This window comes from Ylistrum balloti, unplaced genomic scaffold (genome assembly GCF_031769215.1).
Source record: "Ylistrum balloti isolate Yb309-2 unplaced genomic scaffold, AGI_CSIRO_Ybal_v1 Utg370092, whole genome shotgun sequence".
Taxonomy (NCBI): Eukaryota; Metazoa; Mollusca; class Bivalvia; order Pectinida; family Pectinidae; genus Ylistrum; species Ylistrum balloti.
Window position 1 is genome coordinate 225,462 of NW_026782123.1, and position 25,095 is coordinate 250,556.

A 25,095-nucleotide genomic window follows, 5' to 3' on the forward strand; every position below is an offset into this window, starting at 1 on the left:
ACTGCAGGTGGTTGTCCCTATCTGTCTCTAGCTGGTAGTGTCTTGGTGTCTTCACTGCAGGTGGCTGTCTCTAGCTGGTAGTGTCTTATGTCTTCACTGCAGGTGGCTGTCCCTATCTGTCTCTAGCTGGTAGTGTCTTGGTGTCTTCACTGCAGGTGGTTGTATCTAGCTGGTAGTTTCTTGGTGTCTTCACTGCAGGTGGCTGTCTCAAGCTGGTAGTGTCTTGGTGTCTTCACTGCAGGTGGTTGTCCCTATCTGTCTCTAGCTGGTAGTGTCTTGGTGTCTTCACTGCAGGTGGCTGTCTCTAGCTGGTAGTGTCTTATGTCTTCACTGCAGGTGGCTGTCCCTATCTGTCTCTAGCTGGTAGTGTCTTGGTGTCTTCACTGCAGGTGGTTGTATCTAGCTGGTAGTTTCTTGGTGTCTTCACTGCAGGTGGCTGTCTCTAGCTGGTAGTGTCTTATGTCTTCACTGCAGGTGGCTGTCCCTATCTGTCTCTAGCTGGTAGTGTCTTATGTCTTCACTGCAGGTGGCTGTCCCTATCTGTCTCTAGCTGGTAGTGTCTTATGTCTTCACTGCAGGTGGCTGTCCCTATCTGTCTCTAGCTGGTAGTGTCTTATGTCTTCACTGCAGGTGGCTGTCCCTATCTGTCTCTAGCTGGTAGTGTCTTGGTGTCTTCACTGCAGGTGGCTGTCTCTAGCTGGCAGTGTCTTGGTGTCTTCACTGCAGGTGGCTGTCCCTATCTGTCTCTAGCTGGTAGTGTCTTATGTCTTCACTGCAGGTGGCTGTCCCTATCTGTCTCTAGCTGGTAGTGTCTTGGTGTCTTCACTGCAGGTGGTTGTATCTAGCTGGTAGTTTCTTGGTGTCTTCACTGCAGGTGGCTGTCTCAAGCTGGTAGTGTCTTGGTGTCTTCACTGCAGGTGGTTGTCCCTATCTTTCTCTAGCTGGTAGTGTCTTGGTGTCTTCACTGCAGGTGGCTGTCTCTAGCTGGTAGTGTCTTATGTCTTCACTGCAGGTGGCTGTCCCTATCTGTCTCTAGCTGGTAGTGTCTTGGTGTCTTCACTGCAGGTGGTTGTATCTAGCTGGTAGTTTCTTGGTGTCTTCACTGCAGGTGGCTGTCTCTAGCTGGTAGTGTCTTATGTCTTCACTGCAGGTGGCTGTCCCTATCTGTCTCTAGCTGGTAGTGTCTTATGTCTTCACTGCAGGTGGCTGTCCCTATCTGTCTCTAGCTGGTAGTGTCTTATGTCTTCACTGCAGGTGGCTGTCCCTATCTGTCTCTAGCTGGTAGTGTCTTGGTGTCTTCACTGCAGGTGGCTGTCTCTAGCTGGCAGTGTCTTGGTGTCTTCACTGCAGGTGGTTGTCCCTATCTGTCTCTAGCTGGTAGTGTCTTGGTGTCTTCACTGCAGGTGGCTGTCTCTAGCTGGTAGTGTTTTGGTGACTTCACTGCAGGCAGCTGTCCTATCTGTCTCTAGCTGGTAGTGTCTTGGTGTCTCCACTGCAGGTGGTTGTCCCTATCTGTCTCCAGCTGGTAGTGTCTTGATGTGTTCACTACAGTGTGTGATCACACATCGTTTTTTGCACAAAAGGCCTGTTAGAAGGGGACTTACCTATTCTCAATAGCTTACACATGTAGGACAAGGGCTTTGGGTTGCTCAATGGGTATCCTGCAGGTGCTTTGTCGTCACATGGGGCACTGTTTGGACTAGGTTCAACAATTGGTGGTGGTGTGATTGATGAGTCTACAGTTTTATTAAGTTTGAGAGTCCCTATATAATAATACTAACCACATGACTGTTCCACTTGTAGGTTTAAATACTATTAAACTGTAAAATGTGATAAGGTGAGTTAATGGTACTCTTTTGTTCATTGCCACACATCATGACACACAAGCTGACAGAGGTGTGTAGATACAGGACTTGAAGAAAATTACTGAGGTCACAATACAAAAGCCAAAGTTAAGTTAAAAACAATATTTTAATGAATACACAGACAATATGACAATACTAAAATCATGGTATATTGTATACATGATCTACTTCTACATGAAATCCATGTACAACAAAATAACAAAAAAAAATCAAAAAAATTCTGAACATGTTACCACTTCAATTATTACTGAAAATTCTATTTGACTCTAAATTAGTCAGTCTAACCTGCGAAAGCAACCATATATAAGAAACACCTCCCCCCTCCTTCCCCCCCCCCCTTATCCACTCTCTCTATAAAGACCCCTATCTATTCATCTGTGGCTATTAAAACCCTACCTGTAACAACAGCCTGTCTACATTCTTTGCTCTGACACAGTCCTAGTAATAACAAAGGAGGAAGTGTTCTATAACAATGTCAACCATATGGCACCTGTTTTTGGTCATCAAGGACCTAGTCCTCGGCTTTACAATAACATGAACAGATTTGGCTGATAATCCTCCTCTAAAGCCCATCTATGTAATAACACTACACCAGTTAATAGGAAAAGCCATATCTGATAAGTTTTCAGTCCCTACTCTGTAATAACAATATTGGTGTTTTGTTTGACTGAGTATTTCTGTCGCATCTGTATAGTTATTAGAGTCCAGGCATGAAGAACGCCACGTTGTCTAGTGTCCGGGTGTGAGTGTCACTGGAACAGCCATTCATTTCTGGAATCTGAGTGGTGAGGCACATCAGTGGTCCAAGGGCACACAGCACTGAGTCCAGAAGTACAGACAAACTTCCCTGAACTGCTATCAGCCCCTGAAGGTGAAAAAACTGAATTTCATTATACCACAACACACCAAGTTTACTAGAACAGACAGACCTCCTTATATCTCTAAGCTTGGATCACTATAGACAGTGTATATTTAGGACTGGAGGGAATCTCTAAGCTTGGATTACTAATGACAATATATATTTAAGACTGGAGGTGATCTCTAAGCTTGGATCATTATAGACAGTGTATATTTAGGACTGGAGGGAATCTCTAAGCTTGGATCAATATAGACAGTGTATATTTAGGACTGGAGGTGATCTCTAAGCTTGGATTACTAATGACAGTTTATATTGAAGACTGGATGTGATCTCAAAGCTTGGATTACTATGGACAGTGTATATTTAGAACTGGAGGGAATCTCTAAGCTTGGATTACTAATGACAGTGTATATTTAGGACTGGAGGGAATCTCTAAGCTTGGATTACTATAGACAGTGTATATTTAGGACTGGAGGGAATCTCTAAGCTTGGATTACTATAGACAGTGTATATCTAGGACTGGAGGGAATCTCTAAGCTTGGATTACTATAGACAGTGTATATTTAGGACTGGAGGTGATCTCTAAGCTTGGATTACTATAGACAGTGTATATTTAGGACTGGAGGTGATCTCTAAGCTTGGATTACTAATGACAGTGTATATTTAGGACTGGAGGTGATCTCTAAGCTTGGATTACTACAGACAGTGTATATTTAGGACTGGAGGTGATCTCTAAGCTTGGATTTCTAAAGACGGTGTATATTTAGAACTGGAGGGAATCTCTAAGCTTGGATTACTAATGACAGTGTATATTTAGGACTGGAGGTGATCTCTAAGCTTGGATTACTATAGACAGTGTATATTTAGTACTGGAGGGAATCTCTAAGCTTGGATTACTAATGACAGTGTATATTTAGGACTGGAGGTGATCCATAAGCTTGGATTACTAATGACAGTGTATATTTAGGACTGGAGGTGATCTCTAAGCTTGGATTACTATAGACAGTTTATATTTAAGACTGGAGGGAATCTTTAAGCTTGGATTACTAATGACAGTGTATATTTAGGACTGGAGGTGATCTCTAAGCTTGGATTACTAATGACAGTGTATATTTAGGACTGGAGGTGATCTCTAAGCTTGGATTACTACAGACAGTTTATATTTAGGACTGGAGGTGATCTCTAAGCTTGGATTACTAATGACAGTGTATATTTAGGACTGGAGGGAATCTCTAAGCTTGGATTACTATAGACAGTGTATATTTAGGACTGGAGGGAATCTCTAAGCTTGGATTACTATAGACAGTGTATACTTAGGACTGGAGGGAATCTCTAAGCTTGGATTACTACAGACAGTTTATATTTAGAACTGGAGGTGATCTCTAAGCTTGGATTACTAATGACAGTGTATATTTAGGACTGGAGGGAATCTCTAAGCTTGGATTACTATAGACAGTGTATATTTAGGACTGGAGGGAATCTCTAAGCTTGGATTACTATAGACAGTGTATACTTAGGACTGGAGGGAATCTCTAAGCTTGGATTACTAATGACAGTGTATATTTAGGACTGGAGGTGATCTCTAAGCTTGGATTACTACAGACAGTGTATATTTAGGACTGGAGGTGATCCCTAAGCTTGGATTACTACAGACAGTTTATATTTAGAACTGGAGGGAATCTCTAAGCTTGGATTACTAATGACAGTGTATATTTAGGACTGGAGGTGATCTCTAAGCTTGGATTTCTATAGACGGTGTATATTTAAGACTGGAGGTGATCTCTAAGCTTGGATTACTAATGACAGTGTATATTTAGGACTGGAGGTGATCTCTAAGCTTGGATTTCTAAAGACAGTGTATATTTAGAACTGGAGGGAATCTCTAAGCTTGGATTACTACAGACAGTGTATATTTAGGACTGGAGGTGATCTCTAAGCTTGGATTACTATAGACAGTGTATATTTAGTACTGGAGGGAATCTCTAAGCTTGGATTACTAATGACAGTGTATATTTAGGACTGGAGGTGATCTCTAAGCTTGGATTACTAATGACAGTGTATATTTAGGACTGGAGGGAATCTCTAAGCTTGGATTACTAATGACAGTGTATATTTAGGACTGGAGGTGATCTCTAAGCTTGGATTACTAATGACAGTGTATATTTAGGACTGGAGGTGATCCATAAACTTGGATTACTACAGACAGTTTATATTTAAGACTGGAGGGAATCTCTAAGCTTGGATTACTATAGACAGTGTATATTTAGGACTGGAGGTGATCTCTAAGCTTCGATTACTAATGACAGTGTATATTTAGGACTGGAGGGAATCTTTAAGCTTGGATTACTACAGACAGTGTATATTTAGGACTGGAGGGAATCTCTAAGCTTGGATTACTATAGACAGTGTATATTTAGGACTGGAGGTGATCTCTAAGCTTGGATTACTATAGACAGTGTATATTTAGGACTGGAGGGAATCTCTAAGCTTGGATTACTATAGACAGTTTATATTTAGGACTGGAGGTGATCTCTAAGCTTGGATTACTATAGACAGTGTATATTTAGGACTGGAGGGAATCTCTAAGCTTGGATTACTATAGACAGTGTATATTTAGGACTGGAGGGAATCTCTAAGCTTGGATTACTATAGACAGTGTATATTTAGGACTGGAGGGAATCTTTAAGCTTGGATTACTACAGACAGTGTATATTTAGGACTGGAGGTGATCTCTAAGCTTGGATTTCTATAGACGGTGTATATTTAAGACTGGAGGTGATCTCTAAGCTTGGATTACTAATGACAGTGTATATTTAGGACTGGAGGGAATCTCTAAGCTTGGATTACTAATGACAGTGTATATTTAGGACTGGAGGTGATCCATAAACTTGGATTACTACAGACAGTTTATATTTAAGACTGGAGGGAATCTCTAAGCTTGGATTACTAATGACAGTGTATATTTAGGACTGGAGGTGATCCATAAGCTTGGATCACTATAGACAGTGTATATTAGTTATTTTTTACAGCAGTAGATCAGTAAGATTTGAAACAGATCAGCAGGAAACATGACAATACATACCCGATGCTCCTGAAGTCTCATCCCAATGATGCTAAGAGATTCTCCTACCAACTTCAAGTGAGCTGACACATCAATAGGCTCAATTCCAAATGCCTGCCAGGTAAAAATGTTCAAAGTGAAAGTTAACAATTCCCAAGCTCCTGTTCTCCAAATCATTTATTGTTCTAAACCAGCAACAAGAGATCCTAGGGGGATCTTGGCAACCACCATTGTTTGATCTCTTCTCACCCCCGTTTTTGCTCCTAATTACGTGTATATGAACTTAGAACATTCCTTTGAAGGCATAGTGATAACAATCTTTAAATCTGCTAAATCCAAGATGGCCTCCTATCAGCTATTTCATTTTTCTGATCTGTCCCAAAATCAAACAAGCACAGCTAGGGACCAATTGAAAACTACATATGATAAAAATCCATGTAGTACTTGAGTAGAATTGTGATAACAAGAATTGATTAGGATAGGCAGGTGCACCACTGATGCCAGTAAGACAATGGACAAAGGGAAATTAAAACAGCCCAGCATCCAGCAGGATAAATAACTTATATAGAGATACTTTTTCATAAAAATAGACTAAATCTTTCAAATATAGGACAATTGCCTTACATTGTTATCCGTTCCAAGGCCCAGTTAGGAAAGACATTATTGAAAGATATGATTAAATATGACTTTCATGCCCACACCTTCTCTTTCCAGTATAAACCAACAATGGTACTAAACAACCTCTAAAGAGGTCAAATCTCTAGAAATGTCTAGTCTATTAATGCTTGACAAATTCACTATTGATTCCCGCACAGAAACTTATTACATTTGAGTATAAAATCATAAAATAACTGTGCTTTCTACATCAATAATGCAACAGTTTACCTTCGTTGTGGTCGGTTCCTCACGCAGAACAGGAGCAGACTTGGGTGACTGGGTGATGGTTTGTTGAGTGGGAGCAGCATGTGCTGTGGTATTGGCCACTGCAGCAGCTGCAGCTGCTGACATTGCATGGGAGGAGGGGATGGTGGTGGTGATGACCCCACCTCCACCCTTGGATGTAGAGATCAGCAGTCCTTTCCCCATCAATTTTCTAGCCTCTCGCTTTGCTTTACGTTTCCATGCCTGTAAAATGACCATTAGGAATTCCTAGAGCAAGCACATGATATATTTGAGTGTAAAACAGTAAGAGAAGGTTTAAGGACATTAGGATCAAAAGGTTGAGTGATTTTTATAATCCAAGGTTCTGGAATCATCATTAAACTGAAGTGCTTCTTCTTATCATAATTACAGGTAAATTGATGTGATTCCTGATCAATGATACAAATGAAAATGATCACATTTAATTTGTTGCAAAGACGCAGACACAGGACTCCGTCATCATCATAAAATACCATATATATAAATATATATATAATCAAACCAATCTGACATCTGAAACTTACCACAAATACAAGACTCTGACATCTGAAACTTACCACACATACAAGAGTCTGACAACTGAAACTTACCACACTTACAAGACTCTGACATCTGAAACTTACCACACATACAAGACTCTGACATCTGAAACTTACCACACATACAAGACTCTGACATCTGAAACTTACCACACATACAAGACTCTGACATCTGAAACTTACCACACATACAAGACTCTGACATCTGAAACTTACCACACATACAAGACTCTGACATCTGAAACTTACCACACATACAAGAGTCTGACAACTGAAACTTACCACACTTACAAGACTCTGACAACTGAAACTTACCACACTTACAAGAGTCTGACAACTGAAACTTACCACACTTACAAGACTCTGACAACTGAAACTTACCACACTTACAAGACTCTGACATCTGAAACTTACCACACATACAAGAGTCTGACAACTGAAACTTACCACACATACAAGAGTCTGACATCTGAAACTTACCACACATACAAGAGTCTGACAACTGAAACTTACCACACATACAAGACTCTGACAACTGAAACTTACCACACTTACAAGACTCTGACATCTGAAACTTACCACACTTACAAGACTCAGACATCTGAAACTTACCACACATACAAGACTCTGACATCTGAAACTTACCACACATACAAGACTCTGACATCTGAAACTTACCACACATACAAGACTCTGACATCTGAAACTTACCACACTTACAAGACTCTGACATCTGAAACTTACCACACTTACAAGACTCTGACATCTGAAACTTACCACACATACAAGAGTCTGACAACTGAAACTTACCACACTTACAAGACTCTGACATCTGAAACTTACCACACATACAAGAGTCTGACAACTGAAACTTACCACACTTACAAGACTCTGACATCTGAAACTTACCACACATACAAGAGTCTGACAACTGAAACTTACCACACATACAGACTCTGACATCTGAAACTTACCACACATACAAGAGTCTGACAACTGAAACTTACCACACATAGAAGACTCTGACAACTGAAACTTACCACACATACAAGAGTCTGAAATTGAAACTTACCACACATACAGACTCTGACATCTGAAACTTACCACACATACAGACTCTGACATCTGAAACTTACCACACTTACAAGAGTCTGACAACTGAAACTTACCACACTTACAAGACTCTGACATCTGAAACTTACCACACATACAAGAGTCTGACAACTGAAACTTACCACATATACAAGTTTCTGACATCTGAAACTTACCACACATACAAGACTCTGACATCTGAAACTTACCACACATACAGACTCTGACATCTGAAACTTACCACACTTACAAGAGTCTGACAACTGAAACTTACCACACTTACAAGACTCTGAAATTGAAACTTACCACACATACAAGACTCTGACATCTGAAACTTACCACACATACAGACTCTGACATCTGAAACTTACGACACATACAAGACTCTGACATCTGAAACTTACCACACATACAAGACTCTGACATCTGAAACTTACCACACTTACAGACACTGACAACTGAAACTTACCACATATACAAGTTTCTGACAACTGAAACTTACCACATATACAAGTTTCTGACAACTGAAACTTACCATTTTTGCCTTTGCTGGTAAGCCTTGCCAAATTTCACCCAAACGTCTGCTGAGTTGTGCAAAATCTGAAAAATGACACAGCTGATGTAAGTTTGCTGAGAGTTTAGTCAGTGTCCTTGTCACACTGGCCAGATAATTATAAACTACTTCTGTTTCAAATTTATAAATCTGTCCCTCGCTCAATCTATTCCAGCTCTATTCAATAGGGCCATGGCCCTTAACGGTCACCTGACAACCAAGGAATGAAAGGACATACATTAGAATTCACTGATGGTGGTCTGACAAATCTGATGAATTTAAATCTTGAACATTTCTTGAACATGTCAGAAACTCATAAATGGTTGCTTTTGTTCATGAAAAACAGTTTCATAATCATGTTACAAAATGGCTACTGTGGTTACCATGTTGAACTTTTTGGTCAGACCAAACAATAACATATCTTCTCTTTCTTTGAATCAAGCTCCAAATATTTTTCTCAAGATGTGAATGAAACCTGAAAAGTAGTTCAGACTATTTACTCATGATGAGTTATGTTGGATTTTGGCTCAAAGCCAAAAAAACAACATTAGGATCACTGTATGCACTTTTGATATCATTGCTACTCCCTGATAATGTTTCAGGCCAAATTTGGTTAAAATCTACCCAGGCAATAACAAGAAGTAGTGTTTTTTATCAAAATATTATCTTCTCCTGTGGGACCCGCCCGAAGCTTCTAACAGTCAAATCAACTTTCTGAATTAAACAAATGATTCCCTACCCCCAATGATGTTTCAGACCAACTTTGGTTGAAATCAATTCAAGCAATAATGAAGAGTAGCTTTTTAAAGCAAAATAACTTCCCAATTTTGGGCTCCGACCCTGGGTCCCTAGGAGTTAAATCAACTTTTTCAATGAAGAAATGACACGAGGGCCATGGCCTTTAACGCTCATCTGACAATCAACGAATGAATGAACAAACCTGAGAATGCCCTAATGGTGGTTTGACAAATCTGATGAATCAACTTCCTTAATTTAAAGAAAAGATAGCCCACCTGCATTAATGATTCAGACCAAATCTGGTTCAAATCTACCGACGTATTTAGAAGTAGAAGTGTTTTGAAGCAATGTGTTGTCTAATTTCCCTTCTTGGGAACCCTAGGGTCCCATCATTTTTCTAAATTTAAGAAATAATTCCCCTCCCTCAATGACATTTTGAATCAAATTTTGTTGAAATCCATTAAGCAGGAGTAGCTTTCAAAGGAAAAATTTATGCATGACGGACAGTAGATGGTGGATGACGGACAGTGGACAGTGCACGACGACAGGTACTTTTCATTGCAGTACACTACCAAGGTTCTCAACAATTTTGGACCCCAGACAATCTCACTCTGGATGAGCTCTTTAAATAACCCTACAACCCAGTTATAAAATTCTACAATCCTAAACATGCCAAGTTACATAGTTCAGTTAAATAACTCTACAACCCTGGACAAGAAAAGGTAAATAACTCTACAACCCTGGACAAGAAAAGGTAAATAACTCTACAACCCTGGACAAGCAAAGGTAAATAACTCTACAACCCTGGACAAGCCCCGTTAAATAACTCTACAACCCTGGACAAGAAAAGGTAAATAACTCTACAACCCTGGACAAGCCCCGTTAAATAACTCTACAACCCTGGACAAGCCCCGTTAAATAACTCTACAACCCTGGACAAGAAAAGGTAAATAACTCTACAACCCTGGACAACAAAAGGTAAATAACTCTACAACCCTGGACAAGAAAAGGTAAATAACTCTACAACCCTGGACAAGAAAAGGTAAATAACTCTACAACCCTGGACAAGAAAAGGTAAATAACTCTACAACCCTGGACAAGAAAAGGTAAATAACTCTACAACCCTGGACAAGCCCCGTTAAATAACTCTACAACCCTGGACAAGCCCCGTTAAATAACTCTACAACCCTGGACAACAAAAGGTAAATAACTCTACAACCCTGGACAACAAAAGGTAAATAACTCTACAACCCTGGACAACAAAAGGTAAATAACTCTACAACCCTGGACAAGAAAAGGTAAATAACTCTACAACCCTGGACAAGCCCCGTTAAATAACTCTACAACCCTGGACAAGAAAAGGTAAATAACTCTACAACCCTGGACAAGAAAAGGTAAATAACTCTACAACCCTGGACAACAAAAGGTAAATAACTCTACAACCCTGGACAAGAAAAGGTAAATAACTCTACAACCCTGGACAAGTCCAGTTAAATAACTCTACAACCCTGGACAAGAAAAGGTAAATAACTCTACAACCCTGGACAAGAAAAGGTAAATAACTCTACAACCCTGGACAAGTCCAGTTAAATAACTCTACAATCCTGGACAAGAAAAGGTAAATAACTCTACAACCCTGGACAAGAAAAGGTAAATAACTCTACAACCCTGGACAAGAAAAGGTAAATAACTCTACAACCCTGGACAAGCCCCGTTAAATAACTCTACAACCCTGGACAAGAAAAGGTAAATAACTCTACAACCCTGGACAAGAAAAGGTAAATAACTCTACAACCCTGGACAAGCCCCGTTAAATAACTCTACAACCCTGGACAAGAAAAGGTAAATAACTCTACAACCCTGGACAAGAAAAGGTAAATAACTCTACAACCCTGGACAAGAAAAGGTAAATAACTCTACAACCCTGGACAAGAAAAGGTAAATAACTCTACAACCCTGGACAAGCCCCGTTAAATAACTCTACAACCCTGGACAAGAAAAGGTAAATAACTCTACAACCCTGGACAAGAAAAGGTAAATAACTCTACAACCCTGGACAAGAAAAGGTAAATAACTCTACAACCCTGGACAAGCCCCGTTAAATAACTCTACAACCCTGGACAAGAAAAGGTAAATAACTCTACAACCCTGGACAAGAAAAGGTAAATAACTCTACAACCCTGGACAAGAAAAGGTAAATAACTCTACAACCCTGGACAAGAAAAGGTAAATAACTCTACAACCCTGGACAAGCCCCGTTAAATAACTCTACAATCCTGGACAAGAAAAGGTAAATAACTCTACAACCCTGGACAAGAAAAGGTAAATAACTCTACAACCCTGGACAAGAAAAGGTAAATAACTCTACAACCCTGGACAAGAAAAGGTAAATAACTCTACAACCCTGGACAAGAAAAGGTAAATAACTCTACAACCCTGGACAAGAAAAGGTAAATAACTCTACAACCCTGGACAAGAAAAGGTAAATAACTCTACAACCCTGGACAAGAAAAGGTAAATAACTCTACAACCCTGGACAAGAAAAGGTAAATAACTCTACAACCCTGGACAAGAAAAGGTAAATAACTCTACAACCCTGGACAAGAAAAGGTAAATAACTCTACAACCCTGGACAAGAAAAGGTAAATAACTCTACAACCCTGGACAAGAAAAGGTAAATAACTCTACAACCCTGGACAAGAAAAGGTAAATAACTCTACAACCCTGGACAAGAAAAGGTAAATAACTCTACAACCCAGTTAAATGATCATAAAAAAAGTCACTGGTGATTTTCAACAACAGTTTATTCAGATCCATCCATAGGTATCTTGGTTGAAACCTGATACATATATCAACAGAAAATGTTGACTCAATCTTTATATTAAAACAATGCAGATTCTAACACTGAGAAGGTTAAATAAAAGTCAGAAATGATTATGATTGGTGGTTGAGAAGTTTTTATGTCCTCCTTCATGACTTCCATGAGGCCAGTCAATGGCAATTACATGTTGATGTCATACAGAAATGTCTTCACTTCTACAGTGATGAAAAGAAATGTCACACAGCAGGGAACAGATAGGCAAGTCACACATACAATGGACAACAGACAGGTAGGTCATACATACAGTGGGGAACAGATAAGTAAGTCACACAAACAGTTGGGAACAGATAAGTAAGTCACACATACAGAGGGGAACAGATAAGTAAGTCACACATACAATGGACAACAGACAGGTAGGTCATACATACAGTGGGGAACAGATAAGTAAGTCACACAGCAGGGAACAGATAGGCAAGTCACACATACAATGGACAACAGACAGGTAGGTCATACATACAGTGGGGAACAGATAAGTTAGTCACACAGCAGGGAACAGATAGGCAAGTCACACATACAGTGGACAACAGTCAGGTAGGTCATACATACAGTGGGGAACAGATAGGTAAGTCGCACAAACAGTTGGGAACAGATAAGTAAGTCACACATGCAGTGGGGAACAGATAGATAATTCACACATACAGTGGGGAACAGACAGGTAGGTCACACATACAGTGGGGAACAGATAGGTAGGTCACACAAACAGTTGGGAACAGATAAGTCACACATACAGAGGGGAACAGACAGGTAGGTCACACATACAGTGGGGAACAGACAGGGAGGTCACACATACAGAGGGGAACAGTTAAGTAAGTCACACAAACAGTTGGGAACAGACAGGTAGGTCACATATACAGTGGGGAACAGATAGGTAAGTCACATATAAAGTGAGGAACAGACAAGTAAGTCACACATACAGTGGGGAACAGACAGGTAGGTCACACATACAGAGGGGAACAGATAAGTAAGTCACACATACAGAGGGGAACAGATAAGTCACACATACAGTGGGGAACAGATAGATAAGTCACACATACAGTGGGGAACAGACAGGTAGGTCACACATACAGTGGGTAACAGACAGGTAGGTCACACATACAGTGGGGAACAGATAGGTAAGTCACACATACAGAGGGGAACAGATAGGTAGGTCACACATACAGTGGGGAACAGACAGGTAGGTCACACATACAGAGGGGAACAGATAAGTAAGTCACACAAACAGTTGGGAACAGATAAGTAAGTCACACATACAGTGGGGAACAGACAGGTAGGTCACACATACAGTGGGGAACAGACAGGTAGGTCACACATACAGTGGGGAACAGATAGGTAAGTCACACATAGAGTGGGGAACAGATAAGTAAGTCACACATACAGAGGGGAACAGATAAGTAAGTCACACATAAGGTGAGGAACAGATAGGTAAGTCACATATACAGTGGGGAACATATAAGTAAGTCACACATACAGTGGGGAACAGATACGTAAGTCACATATACAGTGGGGAACAGATAGGTAAGTAACACATACAATTGGAAACAGATAGGTAAGTCACACATACAGTGGGGAACAGATACTTATGTCACATATACCATGTAACTTGTCACATATATAAAAGCTTTACCTGAAATTTACAGTGAGAGAAACTTTATAGTTATCAGAATGTGAGGTTTTGAAAGATAATAAAATTAAATCACATCACTGATATTCTAAAAACATACCTTTTATTGTGTACAACAAAATGAAAACTTCAATAAAATTGACTATATCCAGTATAGCTACGAAAAGTGAAAACATCTGCCAATACATATAGTCAATCTCTAGTGTTACACATCATTTGTTACATTAGCACTGACCATAATAAAGTGAAAACATCTGCCAATACATATAGTCAATCTCTAGTGTTACACATCATTTGTTACATTAGCACTGACCATAATAAAGTGAAAACATCTGCCAATACATATAGTCAATCTCTCTAGTGTTACACATCATTTGTTACACATCATTTGTTACATTAGCACTGACCATAATAAAAAATAATAAATATATTTACAGGAAAAACTGTCTACATCACATTGTATCAAATACATCACATTGTATTATACAGGAAATGCTGATAAGATAATAAGTGGGACTTAAATGATTTATTGTTTGGAGTTTAACATACTCTCCTTATTTGGACTTTTTCTTATTATATTTCATTCTCATTATTTCATTTCTCTATTTCAATAATGCTCATTCGATTTCTAAAATACATGTAGTAAAATTTTACAAGTAAATGGTTAGATTTCCCTGACACAACCAATAACAACGGGTTATAACATCTACATGTACGTTTAAAGTTACTTCTCAATTGTGATTAATTATAAAACTGAAATCAATAAAGAGGAGCTCCTGACTAATCCATGTGGTGATCTATTGGAGGTTGTAAACATTGTCAAACATTGTGTAAAATTAAGAAAACAAAAACAAATCTGTGCTTGGTCCTCTATGAGCAGTATTATCCCCAGGACGTTCATAACAACACAGAAGTGAAGTGGTGGTCTTTCTTGAGATTTGCAAAATAAATCAAGTCGATTATTAATTCTGTCTGCATATCATAATTTTTTTCGATTTGCGATCAACTATCAACTGCAATTTGCTGGATTTTGCCATTCAACTACAAAGTGGATAACATCATCGGTTCTTACCTTGGTCTCCTTTGTCTTGCTCCCCCTACCCCCACCCTTTTATTAAACCATGGGGCCATGCAAGATTATTGAGTTTCTGGGCATGACCTTAGACACCATCAAAATGGAATCATGGCTTCCACAAAACAAGCTTGATATAATCACGGCAATAATTGAGAAATTCAGCCCTAGGAGCAGTATGTCTAGGAATTACTCAGCGTATTGGAACATGTCAAATTCACAAGTAGAACAAAAGTTCAAGGCCGGTCATTTATCTCATATCTTATCATATCTTACATTAGCAGCCTCTGCACGCAGACTGAGTCATCATGTTCACCTCACATCAGACTGTAGAAAGGACATTGTGGTATACCTTTATGGGTAAGTGGAACAGACGCTCTTCATGAGAATGTCATCCTATCTCACGACACGGCCCTATTCACAAACGCAGCGAATTGCATCAGCTTTGTGGGCTAATTTGTCGGCCAATGGCTTTTTTAAGGCCGTAGGCCAACCAGCATCTCTCTCGACAATTCTGACACATCCCTAGCTTACAAGGAACTGTACCCTATAGTCATAGCAACCACAGCTTACAAGGAACTGTACCCTATAGTAATAGCAACCACAGCTTACAAGGAACTGTACCCTATAGTCATAGCAACCATAGCTTACAAGGAACTGTACCCTAAAGTCATAGCAACCACAGCTTACAAGGAACTGTACCCTATAGTCATAGCAACCACAGCTTACAAGGAAATGTACCCTATAGTCATAGCAACCACAGCTTACAAGGAAATGTACCCTATAGTCATAGCAACCACAGCTTACAAGGAACTGTACCCTATAGTCATAGCAACCACAGCTTACAAGGAAATGTACCCTATAGTCATAGCAACCACAGCTTACAAGGAACTGTACCCTATAGTCATAGCAACCATAGCTTACAAGGAACTGTACCCTATAGTCATAGCAACCATAGCTTACAAGGAACTGTACCCTATAGTCATAGCAACCATAGCTTACAAGGAACTGTACCCTATAGTCATAGCAACCACAGCTTACAAGGAACTGTACCCTAAAGTCATAGCAACCACAGCTTACAAGGAACTGTACCCTATAGTCATAGCAACCACAGCTTACAAGGAACTGTACCCTAAAGTCATAGCAGCTATCATATGAGGCCATAGGTTGAGAGCTAAAACTCAATTGTGACAACACAGCTACAATAAACCATTTAGGGTTGGTCAAAGAGTGCTTATATCATGACTATCTTGTACAAACTCACATGATGTGCTTTCAGACAACAATTTACTATATGTGCAGTCCATCTACCAGCGTTCAAAATTGTCTTAAGCTGTTCCCACCATATAAACCTATGGAAAGTTTCCATACTTCACCGAGTCTGTAGTCATCACAAGAATTTAACAACACATTTCATGGACAGCCAAGCTAACAGCTGGACACTTTTTTGTACATATATGTGGTCATCAAAAACATGCACAGTACAGATTGAAAAGGCTGGCATACCTAACGCAATAACATAATCGGCCACCTTGAAGTACTCTACTGGAAAAATTAGCAAATGATGACAGACACAACATCAATTTTTGATTAGCAAAATTTGATGCCAGCAATATTTGCCAGTTTTTCACAAATAATGCTTCTTTCTTGTAAATAGACTAATATCAGCCATTCCAATCATTGTGCAAAATCAAAAGCAAACAAGAAACAAAGTCTAACCATTCAGTCCCCTTACAGGACATTTGGCACTTCAGCTGAATTTATCATTGTAAAACTTATTGCTAAGTTAAGGGAGGGAAGTTGTTAAGCTGTCGTGACAGCAAAGGAAATCAATCTATACAACCTTTCATCACTTAGTCCTAATAAATCACTACAGAGCTGTGTTTCATTACAACAAATGACAATTAGTTCTGTAAATCAATCCAGGTCTACAAAATCAAAACAACATGTACACTTATAAAAACAGGAGCCCATGGCCATATGTTGTACTCATAGAACAAGGTCACAAGTAATTCCTTTAATTTCGAATGGAAATGAAATAAAATCATGGCTATATTTGGCTGACATTTTACATTAAAACCTTTTTATACTGCCATCATTTATCTAGCAACATTTTGGCAATATAAAGGGGTGTATACAAGTGGCACACATAGTCATGTTAATGTCTGAATCTCCTCGACAGATCAGTCTCCTACACCTTGTGGCAGGTCATATTTCATTTCCATATATGTAAAACACATCTCCAGTGGACACTTTAGAATACCTTCAACACCATCAGCTACCAGACCTGCAACAAAATTAGCATTCCTCTTCACTGTTGCAATAGTATGACTAACGAGATTTTATACAAATGTATAGATGAATAATGAAACTGTGTTAAGGACATTGCATCAAGTACAATAGTAAATAGAATACTAATATAAATTATCATTAATCATTAAGAGACTTCAATATTTACAGAGGTAAAGCTTCACATACCAAATAGTTACAGAGGTAAAGTATCACACATCAAATATTTAGACGTTAAGCTTCACATATCAAATATTTAGCAACATGTATATCACATTTAATTATAATTGATTCACTTACCTCGATGATGACAGAATCCATTTGACCCATAATATGACTTTTGCACCAGAAAATTTGGAATGCTGCCAATTAGTGTTAGCTACGTCACATTCTTGTTTATCTTCACTTAGCAGCAGAAACATCATGTCACATTTACTGGGACATGTCAGAGTAGATACCAAGTTTTAATCGAGCTCACAGCTCTTATTTTCTGGACAGAAAGCAACATTGTGTCTTTTCTTCCACCTCCTCAGCCATCCCGGCGAAGCCTGGAATCCTAGGACATTCAGCTCGAGAGCAACATCTCGGGCCTTCGACATTAGTATCATGTTGGTCACAGACCTTCCTGACATACGCTCGTCCATAAACCATTCAAACACAAGATAGTCCAGCTCTGAGGAAGCCGCTTTACCCTTGGTCACAATACACTTCTTACTCTTGTCAGGACCATTAGACAGGAGAAGGAGATTGTCGTAATCCCTGTTCCACTCGCGCACCTGTTTCCGAGCAATGCCACAATGTCTCTCTGTTGCCGAAAAGTTGCCCCCATGTTCTCTGTGCCACTGAACCACTTCAACTTTCTCCAGTGTTGAATATCGTCTGCGCACTGTTGGCATGACGATAAAGTTTTTTTAGTGACATGAACCACTTAACCACAAACAGGCAGGTTAACGGAAGAGCTGTTCAGTGTGGCTTTATTTCTTCTGCTTAAGAAAAACATGTTTATGCCATGTGTGCCTGTTAGTTGTGTAGAAGTATAATATGTACACCTTTATAAGGAATGTCTTCTTGCAGATCTCTTTCCAAAAATAATCCTGCCTTGTTCAGATTAAGAATTCTTGATCCTTTCATTGAGAACTCAAATTAGTCAGGCTACTCTATTTATCTATATTTCAGTTTGTTTTCACACCAAAATCTCTTCAACACTAGCAAGAATTTATGACATTGTTCTAAAGCAACTTAATGCCATGTACATCTAATGCTAGGTAACTAAATCAATCCACAGACCATACCATACAATGCCTTAACAGAAATCGCTGAAACACTTTTTATTCAAACAAGAATGTATGAAAGAATATGACCGACAGAAACGGAAATAAGGTCGAGTTGTAAAGAGAAATTTCACTTTACAAGTATATTGACAGCCACATTGTAAATTACAGAACACTATATCAATTTTTCTGATACTTTTCCTCACTTTCGTTGAGGAGCTACACATTGCTGCAGTGAGATCTTACCCTAAGTTATTCTTTGGTTTTCACTAAGGACTTCAGACAGTGTTACTAAATTTGACACTCATTCCCTGGTTTTCACTAAGGACTTTAGACAGTGTTACTAAATTTGACACTCATTTTCTGGTTTTCACTAAGGACTTTAGACAGTGTTACTAAATTTGACACTCATTCCCTGGTTTTCACTAAGGACTTCAGACAGTGTTACTAAATCTGACAACCTTTCCCTGGTTTTCACTAAGGACTTCAGACAGTGTTACTAAATTTGACAACCTTTCCCTGGTTTTCACTAAGGACTTTAGACAGTGTTACTAAATTTGACACTCATTCCCTGGTTTTCACTAAGGACTTCACACAGTGTTACTAAATTTGACAACCATGCCCTGGTTTTCACTAAGGACTTCAGACAGTGTTACTAAATTTGACACTCATTCCCTGCTTTTCGCTGAGGATATTAGACGGTGTTACTAAATTTGTCACTCACCCATTCCCTGGTTTTCGCTGAGGACCTTGTTGCGGACAGTGTTACACCACATTGTATATGCTGTCAGCCTCTTTTTCTTCTTTTCTTTCTGAATGGAAAATAAATACAATAAATAAAATAAGACATCAAGATTGTCTATAACTTATAGGGTGGTGTTTAACTCCCAGGTCATGAGAGGAATCAATAAAATGTCTACATTATAACTATTTGTACATTACTGTAAGGACCAAGACATTTTAGACACCATCCATAGTACCCACACACCAAGTCTACTTTGGAACATTTACACACCATCCATAGTAACACACACCAAGTCGACTTTGGAACATTTACACACCATCCATAGTAACACACACCAAGTCGACTTTGGAACATTTACACACCATCCATAGTAACACACCAAGTTGACTTTGGAACATTTACACACCATCCATAGTAACACACACCAAGTCGACTTTGGAACATTTACACACCATCCATAGTACCCACACACCAAGTCTACTTTGGAATATCTACACACCATCCATAGTACCCACACACCAAGTCGACTTTGGAATATTTACACACCATCCATAGTAACACACACCAAGTTGACTTTGGAATATTTACACACCATCCTTAGTACCCACACACCAAGTCTACTTTGGAACATTTACACACCATCCATAGTAACACACACCAAGTCGACTTTGGAACATTTACACACTATCCATAGTAACACACACCAAGTCGTCTTTGGAACATTTACACACCATCCATAGTATCCACACACCAAGTCGACTTTGGAACATTTACACACCATCCATAGTACCCACACACCAAGTCTACTTTGGAACATTTACACACCATCCATAGTAACACACACCAAGTCGACTTTGGAACATTTACACACCATCCATAGTACCCACACACCAAGTCGACTTTGGAACATTTACACACCATCCATAGTAACACACACCAAGTCTACTTTGGAAGATTTACACACCATCCATAGTAACACACACCAAGTCGACTTTGGAACATATAGACACCATTTAGAGTACCAAACAGCAAAAGTCTACTTTGGAACAGACAGTTCCTGAGAAAATGTTATCATGTATTCAACAGCCAGAACAGATGTTTGAACACCATTCTTGAAAGGTAAAATGTTTCTGTGGTCCAAAATGGAAATGGCAACTGATGCATACAGTGAAGTAATGATCAGGCTTAGATTTCAAAATATTAAAAACTAACTGAAGACTATGGTAGATCTCAGTATTAAAAAATCCTAACACTTATCAACATTATAATATCAAATTCAAAGCATTTATTTGCAGCTGTCAGTATTTAAGTATTAAACAGGTCATATAGCACAATTAGCCTTATGATAAACAAAGCATATCTTGAAAATTTCATCATGATTCCTGAGAACACAAGACAGATTGATAGATAAAGACCATAGACAAAGATTTCAAAAACCCATAATTCTTAATACTATGTAATGGTAGATTAAAAAATTTACGAGCGGAGTTAAATTTCCTGCCTCTCTCTCCCCCTTTGCTATTACCCTGAACAGGTTCTGGAGGACTCAAGACAAGCATCATTGCATATACACTACAAAGACCTAGAGATTCTGTTTAATTCTGTATTGATTGCCAAAATTTTCCACACATTTTCAGAGGACAAATTTCAAGTACCATTGGTATTGTCAAGTATAGTATATATTTATGATTAACATAATTACCGCTGCTTTTCCACTTTTCTTTCCATCGCCTTGCTCACCATCTGAAACAAACAATCCCAAAACTTTACCTACAGAAATATAAATAACATTTTACAGAATTTTTCAAATCAAATGAGATTTTGAAACAAAAAACAATATCTGACAAAATGACTTGGTCGATATATCTGTCAATACAAAGCAGTCAATACCCACTAAATCAGCCTTGTCAATTCGTGTCAAATAAGATTTGTAAATACCTCGTCAAAAACTGCTCACACCAGTTTTCAATTATCACAAGTCAATTTTTAATCTGAATTACCTAAATATAGATATCCTCTGTACAGAGAATTTTATTCCAATGGAAATGTTACCTGCATCTGGCCCATCAGCCTTGCCCTTGCTAGGAGGTCGCTTTTTAGGAGTAGGTCGTTTTGGTGATTTCTTTCCTCTGCTTGAATCCACAGGTTTATCTTCTTCCATCTCCTCATTTCCTTTCTTTGGAAAATCTGCTATTACCAGTTTGCCATCCTGGTTTTCAAATTCCCATTCACCAGATTCATCAACATTATCAAAATCATCATCATCATCATCTAAATCATCAAGGTCATCATCGTCCTCATCATCATCCATTGGGTCCATAAGGATTGTCTTTTTAATTACTTTTTTTGTTTTTTTGTTATCAAACACATCCTCGTCTCCAACTGTCTCTGTTTGTTCCATAATATCTGTGGACAACATAATGGTAGACTCATCACCAAGAAACATAGCTTCAGACTTGACAATGCTGGTATCCATGGTATCAGGGCTTGCCTTCTGGCCTTTCTCGCCTGTATGTATAGACTGTGTGGACACTGTAGGACTAGAAAACTGAGTGGGAGTGTTCAATAACATTTTTATTACACTTCCACTTTGTCCAGCTATGGCAGGTGGGATTCGTATCCCTGTTTCAATGAGTGAGGGATCCATCGAAGGGGGTGATGCTTTCACTGTTTTTTTCACATTTTTTCCTGGAGATATTGGCTCAGTCTTTACAGTTATAGAGCTATCTGACCCAGACTGCAAGATACCACTCTCTTTATCTTCAATTATGGCCTCATCAACATCCATCATTTCCTGTTGTTTCAGTTTCTTAGCTTTCGGGGTAGTTTTTCCCTTTTTGGAACCAGAAACAATTGGGGACACTGGAGCAATCAAAGACGGAGTAGGTAATGTGCCCACATCGTCTTTTTTCTTTTTCCCTTTTTTAGAAGAGTTTCCTAGCTTTGATGGTGGAAAGGGTGGAAGGTTTGCTAACACAGGATCAATTTTTCCTGAAATGGCCGGTTTTGATGAAGTTCCAAGTTTTGAAGGAGGAAATGGTGGGAGATTAGCTAACGCTGGATCCATTTTTCCCGGAATAGCAGGTTGTGACAAAGCTTGTGGTGGTATACTGGTGTCCAACATCTGTTCTGCAGGCTCCATCTTGACAGCGGTCAGTTTGCCAACCTCTGCAGCTACTCCTTGAGTCAGACCAGTCAGTGTGACAGCTGCTAGGCCTGTGTCCACTGTCTTCCCAACACCACCTACTTGAGCACTTTTCCGAGCAGCAGGTGACTTTTGATTGCTTTTTGTTTCCGGAACCTTTTTAGTGGTTGTTTTTATTCTCTCTGCCTCTTCAAATGCTTCCATTTCTAGAACTTTGGTGGACTTTTTCCTCACCTAAATATTGAAGCATGAAAGTATGAATAAATAGCTGATCTGATCTAGAACTCCATGTTTATGGCGGTTCTTAATAAACAAAAATAAAACCATTACACCAGTAAACGGTAAATTCTATTTACTTTACAGTAAACTATCAAGGCTAATCCAGTTGAACATCCACCCTAGGGTTCCAGGTTTAACAGCAATGCTTCCCAAACAATTTGGTATTTACCTGAAAATATTAATTTAATCATCATGCCCTACTTCCTTTTTCATTTAGGAATATAAGGTATATTATGATGAAAATAGACGAGATATTTCAATGACATCTAAAAATAACAAGTTATGTTATTTGCTAATATTTGACTTATTAGATCATATCATTTTGGTCCTTGTCAGGCGTGGTAATGTACAAGTAACGCAACATAGACGTCATAACTTAATATGACCTTTCACTCACCATTTTATCACCATATATATATTGATTTTTATCGAGAACTTACCCGTCCGGACTTATTGTCTGAATCCATGCTCTGTGCTGTTTGACCTTTGACAGTGACAGGTGATTGTTCATGAACAGGGGAGATAACTGGTGCTTGGATCACAACTGGCAGAGAAGCAGGTGCAACTGGGGGCACAGACACCAGATGTGGTGACACAACTAACGGGTTAGTCTCTACACCTGCTCCTGACAGGCCTTGATTCTGTACCATAATAACACCTGGTGATTTTGAGATGACTGTTTTAGGTTTTGGCACTTTTGCTGGACTGGACACTATGTCTGGTTTCAGAACGAATGGCACTGAGGCCACTCCTTTAGCATGTAAAACCGATTTAACAGGAACTGGGCTGACATTTCCGGCACTTTTTGGCGTCTTTCCTATTTCTCCCTCTTCATCTGAATCCTCTTCCGTGTCTTTGAATCTAGCAGGTTTCTTTCTTACCCTACCAGATCTTTTTACTGCAGTAAAAAAAAAAAAAAGTTTCCATTTATGATTGCTATGTATACTACATCAGAAAAAACTTTTCCATGAGACCCAGCATATTCGGCTAAAATATAAGATAGTTTTGTTTCCTATCTAATCAACACCTTATTTTAAGCTGCAGGTACATTGTCTAAATGAAAAACCCGTTTTGACTTGAGAAAAACTTAACAAGACAATTGATATTGAGTTTTCAAAAATGGGGACAATCTAGCTATGTAATGTTTTGAAAAGTTTATTGACCATTTCTGTTTTCAAGAGCCAAAACACTGGCAATTATAAATTAATATTTCATGATAGTGACAGTTTTAAGACATGATATACGCCTGTGTACCTAATTAGTGTCTTTGGAATAACGATTGTCCTGTGAGGTTTTGCATGCCCCGGATTTTGTTTAATATTTTTTATTTGCTTTTCTTTCCTTTGAATCGTAAACTCAATATAGATATATAGTCGACCCACAACACTCCCGTCAAAATTTCTTGTAAAAATCACAAGTTTCCCAAAATAAATCGTTTCGCTAGGTTGACGGAGTTACTTACCTTGATTATAATATTACGAGTTCATGACGAGACAAGGGCTATGCTGTAGTCGATATGGTGAAACATGTTTTCACTTTCCGACCATAAATTGGCAATCAAGTGTTACTAGAATGTATTTTAAATGTACCCTTGATAAACCAAGCATTGAGCTCTGCTATAATTACAGGTCTATGTCGGGAGTGTTGGTGGAGAGGGGAGGGGGGGGGTAATGCACATTGGCCTCAATTTTTTTAAGAATGTACTTTAATATTACCTTCTTCCGACAATTTTGCAGCTTTACTTGGGGTGGAGAACGTTTCTATATCATCGTCGAGCTTGCGTTTGCTAGCCATTATGCCAGCCGTCTTCAAAACTTGTTAATTTCGAGTCTGTTTACATCTCGCTTCCGAAACTGCCATTGTTTCGCGCGCAGTGCATTATGCTGCTGTCGACTTCCGGTAAAAAATTAAGACAGAGTGCCCCGCTGAATATCTTACTTATATGTCTGAATAACACAGTTAATAACACCTTAACATTGATGATGAATATACCAAAAAGCCTAATTTGATCAATAAGATACACATTTAGAGAAAGGTTTCGATGATGTCAAACTTCGACAAAGCTTTTCCAGGACATGTATTATTATGAGCAGGATTTTGTAACAACGTGAATCAGGCAATATATAGTATACGTCCCTGGTCCTTGAATGCATTTCAACCATTA

General features: G+C 39.0%; 1 protein-coding gene across 2 annotated transcripts; it reads right to left on the reverse strand.

The window, feature by feature from the left end:
• Positions 1 to 2,205: 2,205 nt before the first annotated feature.
• On the reverse strand, positions 2,206 to 24,785 carry LOC132549951 (HMG domain-containing protein 4-like). Of its 2 annotated transcripts, XM_060213937.1 has the most exons (9): positions 24,647 to 24,785; positions 23,372 to 23,829; positions 21,560 to 22,886; positions 21,210 to 21,250; positions 19,487 to 19,574; positions 8,873 to 8,937; positions 6,671 to 6,910; positions 5,807 to 5,899; positions 2,206 to 2,730 (listed from the first exon to the last, which is right to left on the reverse strand). In XM_060213937.1, the coding sequence occupies exons 1-9, from the start codon at positions 24,723 to 24,725 to the stop codon at positions 2,563 to 2,565; spliced, it is 2,559 nt and encodes an 852-aa protein (XP_060069920.1). In that variant the 5' UTR covers positions 24,726 to 24,785; the 3' UTR covers positions 2,206 to 2,562. The 2 variants fall into 2 exon arrangements, 1 of the variants encoding a protein (XP_060069920.1); XR_009554203.1 differs by lacking the exons at positions 2,206 to 2,730; positions 5,807 to 5,899; positions 6,671 to 6,910; positions 8,873 to 8,937 and adding exons at positions 16,827 to 17,489; positions 17,792 to 18,377.
• Positions 24,786 to 25,095: the final 310 nt, after the last annotated feature.